The sequence below is a fragment of the Euphorbia lathyris genome, chromosome 1, assembly GCF_963576675.1.
Source record: "Euphorbia lathyris chromosome 1, ddEupLath1.1, whole genome shotgun sequence".
Lineage (NCBI taxonomy): Eukaryota > Viridiplantae > Streptophyta > Magnoliopsida > Malpighiales > Euphorbiaceae > Euphorbia > Euphorbia lathyris.
In genome coordinates, this window is record NC_088910.1 from 941,029 (window position 1) to 950,088 (window position 9,060).

Here is a 9,060-nt window from a genome sequence, read left to right on the forward strand (position 1 = left end):
TTCAAACTCGACTTGTTTATAAATTGAACCAAACACGACTTAACATGAAGAGCTCGGCTCGTTTACAATCCTACAATTAATTAAAAAACAACAAATCTCAATGAAATTGCTACTACTTTACAAGTCTAAGAAAACTATTACATAGAAATGTTGAACATATTTATACATAGCTAAGATGATTCTGGTTTATGAATGTCTTTGCCATCAGTTGCTTTCTGCTCAGATAATGAAGAGTTGGTTTTGCACTTGGTTCCCGGGGAATGCGCGGTTCCAACTGCTACAGAAGGCAACATCATCGGCTGAATCGTGAGACGGACCAGTCAGATATGACGAGCTTTTCGGCGAAAGCATAGCATTGCCTGCTTTCTGCTCAGATAATGAAGAGTTGGTTTTGCACTCGGTTCCCGAGGAATGCGCGGTTCCAACTGCTACAGAAGGCAACACATCGGCAGCTCTGAATCGTGAGACGAGCTTTTCGGCGAAACCATAGCATTGCTGCTTTCTGCTCAGACAATGAAGAGTTGGTTTTGCACACTGTTGCCGGGGAATGCGGGGTTCCAACTGCTACGGAAGGCAACATCATCGGCAGCTCTGAATCGTGAGACGAGCCAGTCAGAGATGATGAGCCTTTCCGCGAAAACATAGCATTGCCTGCTTTCTGCTGCTGCTCTTTTGCAAATACCTTGCATGTTCCTCTATTCTTAGCTCAAGAGTCGAGCTTTAGCCTGCTCATATTGGGCTCGGTCAAAATTGGACGAGTTCGAGCTCGGTTCATTAAAAAAGATCAGCTCATTTATTTATTCACGAGCATCTCATTTATTCATTTGAGAGCAGTTCAGTTAATTCTGTTCATGAACTTTGCTCGCGAATAGCTCATTAATTATGTCAAAATCAAGGCTTGCGAACAGCTCATTAATTCTATTTAAAATGCAAAATCGAAGTAAAAAATAGGGTCATTCATTTAAAATTTCTCTAACGCAACTATTTAATTTTACATTCCCCTTCATAGAAATACTATTATTAGAAAAAATCAAACTGAGCGTACTCACGAACCTATTCATAAACATTATAATCGAGTTTGTTTCAAAACTATGATCAAGCCTGCTCGTGATCTTTCGAGCCGAATTTCACCATGCTCAAGCTTGACTGGTTTACGAATCAAGCTTCAAAATCATATTCAAACTCGACTTGTTTATAAATTGAGCCGAACACGATCTAACATGAGCAGCTCGGCTCGTTTACAGCCCTAACATTAAGAAAAAAAACAACAAATCTCAATGAAATTGCTACTACTTTACATGTCTAAGAAAACTATTACATAGAAATGTTGGACATATTTATACAATGACTGAACTTACATCTCTTTCAGCTCCATCTTGGTGTTTGTTGATTCTGGTTTACTTATATCTTTGCCATCAGTTGCTTTCTGAAGAGTTGGTTTTGCACTCGGTTTCCGGGGAATGCGCGGTTCCAACTGCTACAGAAGGCAACATCATCGGCGTCTCTGAATTGTGAGACGGACCAGTCAGAGATGACGAGCTTTTCAGCGAAACCATAGCATTGTCTGCTTTCTGCTCAGACAATGAAGAGTTGGTTTTGCACACAGTTGCCGGGGAATGTGCGGTTCCAACTGCAACGGAAGGCAACATCATCGGCAGCTCTGAATCTTGAGACAGACCAGTCAGAGATGACGAGCTTTTCAGCGAAACCATAGCATTGCCTGCTTTCTGCTCAGATAATGAAGAGTTGGTTTTGCACTCAGTTGCCGGGGAATGTGCGGTTCCAACTGCTACAGAAGGCAACATCATCGGCAGCTCTGAATCGTGAGACGAGCTTTTCGGCGAAACCATAGCATTGGCTGCTTTCTGCTCAGACAATGAAGAGTTGGTTTTGCACTCATTTGACGGGGAATGCGCGGTTCCAGCTGCTACAGAAGGCAACATCATCGGCAGCTCTGAATCGTGAGACGGACCAGTCAGAGATGACGAGCTTTTCGGGAAAAGCACAGCATTGCCTGCTTTCTGCTGCTCCTCCAAGATCTTCTGCAAATACCTTGCATGTTCCTCTATCCTTAGCTGAAGAGTCTTTTGTACCTATTTCAAGGAAATATATATTTTTTCAAAAACCAACAGGACACGAACTAGGAAGCACCGACACGGGTACTTGTAGGAGTACGCGTGCGGGTATGAATGCGGCAAACAACATTTTAAAAAAATATGAAACACGGGATGCACCAAATTTATATATATAAATATAAAAGTCATTATAAACAATAAATAACATCCACAATAAGCTATGTTGCACAGACACAAACACGGTAAACATTATTTTTAAAACATAATAAAATAGTCTACAAACGAAAATGGACATGTACACGAAACACTACTATCTAGAAGTAGTAAAAAAAACATTTAATATTTCAAACTATTTAAACTACCAAAAAAAAAGGGGCGTCTGCTATATTTTGTTCAATAGATTTTGATTTTTTAGGATTTTATTTTACTTTTTTTATAGGGTAAATAATTTATTAGTCCTCTCCTTTTTACTTAATATACGGTTCAGTCCCAATTTTGAAAAACATATCACTGTTAATATTTTGGTCATGCTGTCTATTTTTTTTAGAGTTTTAACCGTTATATTCGACATAAACAGACAGACAGAAAATAACAAAGTAACACGGCCATTTTGTATCGCACTTCGTTTGTCCTAAACGCTAAGATATGTTTCGTTAAAAATCTAAGAAACAGACAAAAGGACCAAAGGATTAACAAAAAAAAATAAGACCTTATAATGTGTTTTCCAAAATAGGCGAATAAACAATGTGTTATGTAAAAATGTGGGAACTAATAAATTATTTACCCCAAACCATAAATAACATCCATAATAAGTCATTAATTCATAAAAAAAAACATTTAATACTTCAAACAATTTAAACTACCAAAAAAGGAGCGACTGCTCTATTCTTTTCAATAGATTTTGATTTCTTTTTCTATTAGGGTTTTATTTTACTTTTTTATATATATCAACCCTTCTTTTTTGTAAAATTATTAAAACCCCCTATATTCTACACAATAAACTCACAAGTCGTGTCCCCTAAGTGCCCTTGTAGTGTCTCTAAAGTGCCCCCATATTATAAAAAGAGAGAGAGGACCATAGTAGTCAAATCGAGATTCAACTGGTGAATCGAAATTTTCATTTTGTGAATCATGACTCGTAAATTGAATCATAAGATCCAGTTCAAATTCATTATATTATAAAAAAATAAAATTTTTACCATGTTGAACTCAAAATATTATCAAATATTAGCTTAGAAATGCAATTTTAATGTCAAAAACCCAAATTATATCAACCAAATACTTAAAATTCAAATTTAATGCAAATGCAATCCTAATAAAACTAATTCACAAATCAGACTCTATTTAATAACTTGATAAATAACAATCGGACTAGAGCAGAGTGAGTTTAGTAGTTAGTGTTGTTGAAGTTTTTGACGAACGATGATGAAAATCTGACTCGAAATAAAGCTGAATCAAATAAAATCGTAATATTATGTTATAATTTAGATTCACTATATAGATTCGGCTCGAAATTGAGCTGAATCGAATCAAATTGAATCGTAAGATTCTAACAGCGGTGGAGAGGACACTTAATTTGGAGTGTCGAGTGTGTGTCCTGGAATGTCCTCCGAGTATTGGAGTGTTTGACACTCGTAAATTAATCTCCTAGAAGTGTTGGTGCTTCCTAGGACATGAACCACTATCACTCCTTTGATTTATATTTCATTAATATACCTCAAGTTGTTCGTGCAGCTGTTTCTGCACTTCCATTTGCATCAGTAAAGCCTCGGAAATTTGACTTATCCTGAGATTAAAAAAAATGGAAAGAAAAGAACACATACTATTTAGTAAATAAAAGAGAAATTTCAAAAGGAAGTAAATAACAAGTATGCATATAATATTTACCCGTTTCTTGATCTTTCATCGATGGCAACGCTACTGGAGACTGCTTTTTTTTCTTCGGAGCTTGAAGGCTTCTTCTCTGTAGGACAAAAGGAAAAACAAAGTCGTATCTACAAAATGGACGACCAATTAATTCTGGGAGTTGAAACAAAAACGAAAGCAGTCAAATTTGATCCTAACGTTTTTTTAGAAGTGTAGATTTCGTTTTAATGTAGGAAATAGTATAAATTTAACCCTAATGTTTCCAAACAACATCAATTTTAGCTTTACCTTATCGAAAATTTGAAAAAACTGGTATGACTATTATTTAACCGTCACATTCCACATTCTAAACATCAATTATATCTAAGATATTTAGTGTGTTACTAACACATTACAAAAAAAGTTGTTAAAATGCTAACAACTAAGGAGGTGTTTGATTACCTAGTTTTCTCCTCCTGTTGGACTTTTCACTTTAAATTGAGAGTTTTAGGTGTTTGGTTAGACACCTCCTGATTGCATTTTATAGCTGAAAAGTAACGTTTTACAAAACTGCTTTTTGGAAAAGTAGCTTTTTACAACAACAAACAGCAGCAATCGCAAACAATAGGTAAACCAAACGGCCCCCAAGTCTGTTGCATACAAGTTAATCACAATTTTCTTTTTTCTTTTTTATAAAAGTGTCTAAAATGTTTAGTGTGTTACAAATAACCAACCAAAAATGTACTAAATTGATTTAATTTATTGACAAACATGTTCAAACAGCCTTTTTAAAACTTCGGTACCGTTGAAACATTATTATTCACCATTCGGTACGTTAACTTAGGCCAAATCTGCACTTTCATAAACACGTTAGAGTCAAATTTGACCCTTATCCCGAAAATAAACAAAAAAAGAAGTAACAGGTAGAACATATCCCGAAATAGATAAAAAAATGTCCATGAACCAAACGGCAATTGGCAATTGGTGTTTTAACCCGAACTAATGCAACTCAGAAGGATTTCGGAAGCAATAACCCGAACTTAAGCACATTTCGTAATAGCTTGACACCGGGAACCCTTGTTTAAGCCATTCTCACTTATGCAGTAAGATATTGCATGAACAAATTGCAGAGCATAACATAACCATTTTATGCAGTACACAACCTAAAACATATATAGCTCGAAAAAGTAATCAATGGCAATGCGAATCAATTATTATCACTTTCGGTTACGAATTAGTTAGTTACCTTCCTTTTTCTCCGGCAAATACCTGGCGATTCGATATTTCTGAGCAAAAAACAAGACAAACAGAACAAAGTTTATATCTTCCAATATAAATGATCATGCATATGCAAGTCAAGGATATTGACATTGAGCAAGGCACCTGCAAATGGCTTTTGACATGATAAATGGTCAAACCTTCAACCTTCATTAGCTTTAATACACCCTTTGGAGTAGCCTCTAAATTTTGAAAAAGAAAAGCAAGGATCTTATATGACAAATGGAAAATAAAGCAAACATAATAGGCAACAAAACACCCCTAACTTAAGAATGTACAAGTGGTTAGAGCTGTAAATGAGCTGCGCCGGCGTTCGGCTTGACAAAAGCTCGACAGTGTTTGAGCAGTTGGAAAACTCGGCTCGAAAGCTCGCGAGTAAGCTCGGTTATTGGTTCATGAACAAGCTCGATTATAATGTTCATGAACATGCTCCTGAGCAAACTTGGTTTCGATTATCTTTTTTAATAATAGTATTTCCAAAAAAGGGAAAATGTAAACCAATGTATGTAGTTTTGTAGGTAAATTACACCCATGGCCATTGAACTTTGCTCATTTTCATGGTATGACCATTAAACTTCAAAAACGTAACATAAAAGCCACTCAATTTTACACTTTTTAACATTATGGACACTAAACTTTAACTAACGCCTCAAAATGACCGTTAACAACATCAAAATGGAAATGTTCAAGAAATAAAGTTGCTTTATAAACCACATTTTTTATTTTCCAAGAGCACAATTTCTGGAGCTTTCTCTCTCTTAACCAAACAAGACCTAAATGACCTCAAAACGAAAATTATGAAGAATTAAAGTTGCTTAGAATATCTTCAATTCTTAAAAAAAATTACTTTTTTGATCCGGCCATTTTGAGACGTCTATTGAAGTTTAGTGGCCATGGGTGTAATTTACCCTAGTTTTGTGTTAAAGTCAAATGAGTATAATAAATGAGTTGTTCGCGAGCGAAGTTCATGAACAGAATTAACGAGTTGTTCACGTACAAAGCTCATGAACAAGTTCGCAATCAGCTCCCAAAGGATGTTGAGCTCGAGCTCATCAATTTTCTGATGAGCCAAGCATGAGCAACCCAAAGCTCGGCTACAGCCGTACAAGTGGCCATAATAGATACAATGGATTAAGTTTATGAATAAACTCTAAAATAGAACCACACTCATTAGGTAGAATAAGAAGATAACATACTTTCAGCTCCACCAAGTTTCTTAACAGCAACTATAAAACATTCATGAAGCTCAGGCGTCCATCTCATTCTTGGTTTGTGGACTGAAGCTGAACCAACAGAAGGATGACTAGAATGAGCATCAACAGAAGGTGTATTCGGCTCGAATTTCCGATCGAATAACTCTACATCTCCATTTGTTGCTTCAACTGTCTCATATATTTCCTGAAAAACCATCAGGATTCAAAGAAAATGACCAATCAATAGAAGTTAAAAATGAAATCGCAGTAAGAAACACGAAGAATGATAGCTTTGTGACACTTACGTCCACCCCGGGGTTTTCTCCATTGTCTGTAATAGCTATATCAAGTTCATCAGATAAAAACTGTAGATCCAACTGATCATCAAGTGCTAAATTATCAGTTGAACATGTAGTACTATGAAACGTACCCTCGGAAGTATCTCCAGCCAAATTAAAGAAATCTTTCATGATAGCATCTGAATTCTCCTCATCAACATATGAATTGCTAGTATTTTCATTAAAAAGAGGGAGAGGTTTTGGAGAACCAGCATCAGAAATGGACCGGGTGTATGTCGGAGGATGTGGAAGAAATGGAAGATTTCTAAGGTGTCCATTAGTTTTGGAACTGGATGAAGATGATAAGTATAAGCTAGTGCAGAACACAGAAGAACGTTGACATATGGTCTTTGAATTTTGATTTTGAGAACCAGGAGAACTAAGATAATCTGTCAGTAAGACGGGGGATGGACACGGAGATGAAAAATCACTTGTAAAAGAACTTTGACATGACTTGATGCTTAAAAAATCATGAACTGGGGAATGGGAATTGAAACAAGTCTGTGTGATTCCTTTAGTAGAGTCGTTTTTTGTTACAGCTACAACACAATGGTTATTCATAGTGTTACTATGTTGCACGGACAAGGACACTGAAACAGATATGGACACGGGAAACTTATTTCTAAAACAAAACCTTCATAAAACAGCCTTCAAACTGAAACAGACACGGACACAAAACAAACACTGGCACTGACATGAAATACGGAAACGCTACTAACGAGAAGTGTCCGTGCAACTATATACATGTGACTTTGTACAAACTTGTAACGAAATAAATGATAGAGCTCTATTTAATTAGTCTGGAGTCTGGAATTTAAGCCTATCTTTCTTCTGTGTGAGCATTTAGGGGTTACATTTCTGTAACAAAAACCTATTTCAACAATTAGGTATGAAGTTTTGATGTTAGCTCATGTTGCTAACAAAAGAACAATCCATCAACCAACTATTACCAGTAAATGATCTTCTCCAGCAACAAACCTGCAAACCAAACAACCAGTTCTTAAAGATGGATGAGAGCGAACATGCACACCCTGAGGTAGGGCTGTAATCGACCCGAGCCGAGCTGAGCTTTGGCATGCTCATGTTCGGTTCATTAGAAAATTTACGAACTCGAGCTCAACATCTTGTTCGTTAATTCTGTTCATGAACTTCGCTCGCGAACAACTCATTAATTATGTTTATTTTAAAATTTATTTAATACAAAACTACGTAGTTTTGAAATCTTCAAACTATGTAGCTTGTTCATAAACCTATAATCAAGCCTCCTTTCAAGCCGAGTTTCATCGTGCTCAAGTTAGCCTCGTTATAAATCGAACCGAACATGGTAGAGCTATTGCTCATGAACATTATAATAGCCATTGTTCATGAACCTATAACCACGCCTACTTTCGAACCGAGTTTCAAGCTAGGCTAGTTGTAAAGCCGAGCAGATCATCAGCGGCTCTGCTCATTTCTAGCACTGCCTCGAAGGGTCAAATAGTTTACTGTTACTTCTCCCTACTTCCATCACCACAGCTCTGTAAAATCTTCAAACAACGGTGTGTTTGCTTAGGTAAAAATACACTATCAAATCGGAACGGGAATGCAATATTCCAATTACTGATGTTTAATTAGCTAAAACTAAATCAAAATCCTCGTTCAATCAATTTTGATTCCTAGGAATCAAATTAAAATCTAGTTAAGTGATTTATTGCAGCTCATTTTCCATCCCAAACCAAGTCGCTCATAGTAAATCGGAGAATCAAATCAGTAAATAAAATCCAGTAAATGAGCGGAAATCAAACAGGAGACAAACACAGTGATATCTAGAAAATAGAAGGAAACTAACCTGGAGGTATAAGATGAGGTCGCAGATGTTGCTACGGAGAAGGAGATGATATTTAGATAAGAGAAAAAGAACAATGGTTACTCTGAATCTAACACTTGTTGTGTGCAGTCAAATAAAAATTGAAAACGGAATCCAAAATGTCTCTCTCTTGTCCAATTGGAGGCGTTGAGCAAAGATTCGAAGTCGAATCGCAGGTGGCGTTTGGGATATGGCTGCGGGCGGAAGATGGAAGGATGACGATTACTGAGTCACCATATTTGTCTGACTCGAGCTGAACATGAAAGACTGCAATTTACTCTCCATTTCATTAGAAGGTTGATTGTAAATTACACCTATGGCCCCTTAACTTTAAAATTTTTATGTTATAACTACTAAACTTTAAAACTAATATAAAAATCACTCGGTTTGGTCAGTGTTTAAAAACAAGATCACTTGGACTGTCTAGGCGTTCGAAATCGATAATCCGTCCCGATTTTCTCTAAGTAGTCCCTCTACAAGTTTTG

At 36.4% G+C, this 9,060-nt stretch overlaps 1 protein-coding gene across 2 annotated transcripts; it reads right to left on the minus strand.

The window, feature by feature from the left end:
* Window positions 1-1,150: 1,150 nt before the first annotated feature.
* Window positions 1,151-8,835, minus strand: LOC136220012 (myb family transcription factor PHL6). 2 transcript variants are annotated; one of them, XR_010684363.1, is made up of 9 exons: window positions 8,558-8,835; window positions 6,697-7,707; window positions 6,395-6,596; window positions 5,304-5,380; window positions 5,167-5,206; window positions 3,963-4,038; window positions 3,792-3,861; window positions 1,359-2,093; window positions 1,151-1,246 (listed from the first exon to the last, which is right to left on the minus strand). XR_010684363.1 is itself a non-coding variant. In XM_066007668.1 (8 exons), the coding sequence occupies exons 2-8, from the start codon at window positions 7,288-7,290 to the stop codon at window positions 1,416-1,418; spliced, it is 1,737 nt and encodes a 578-aa protein (XP_065863740.1). In that variant the 5' UTR covers window positions 7,291-7,707; window positions 8,558-8,835; the 3' UTR covers window positions 1,151-1,415. The 2 variants fall into 2 exon arrangements, 1 of the variants encoding a protein (XP_065863740.1); XM_066007668.1 differs by having other exon boundaries at window positions 1,151-2,093.
* Window positions 8,836-9,060: the final 225 nt, after the last annotated feature.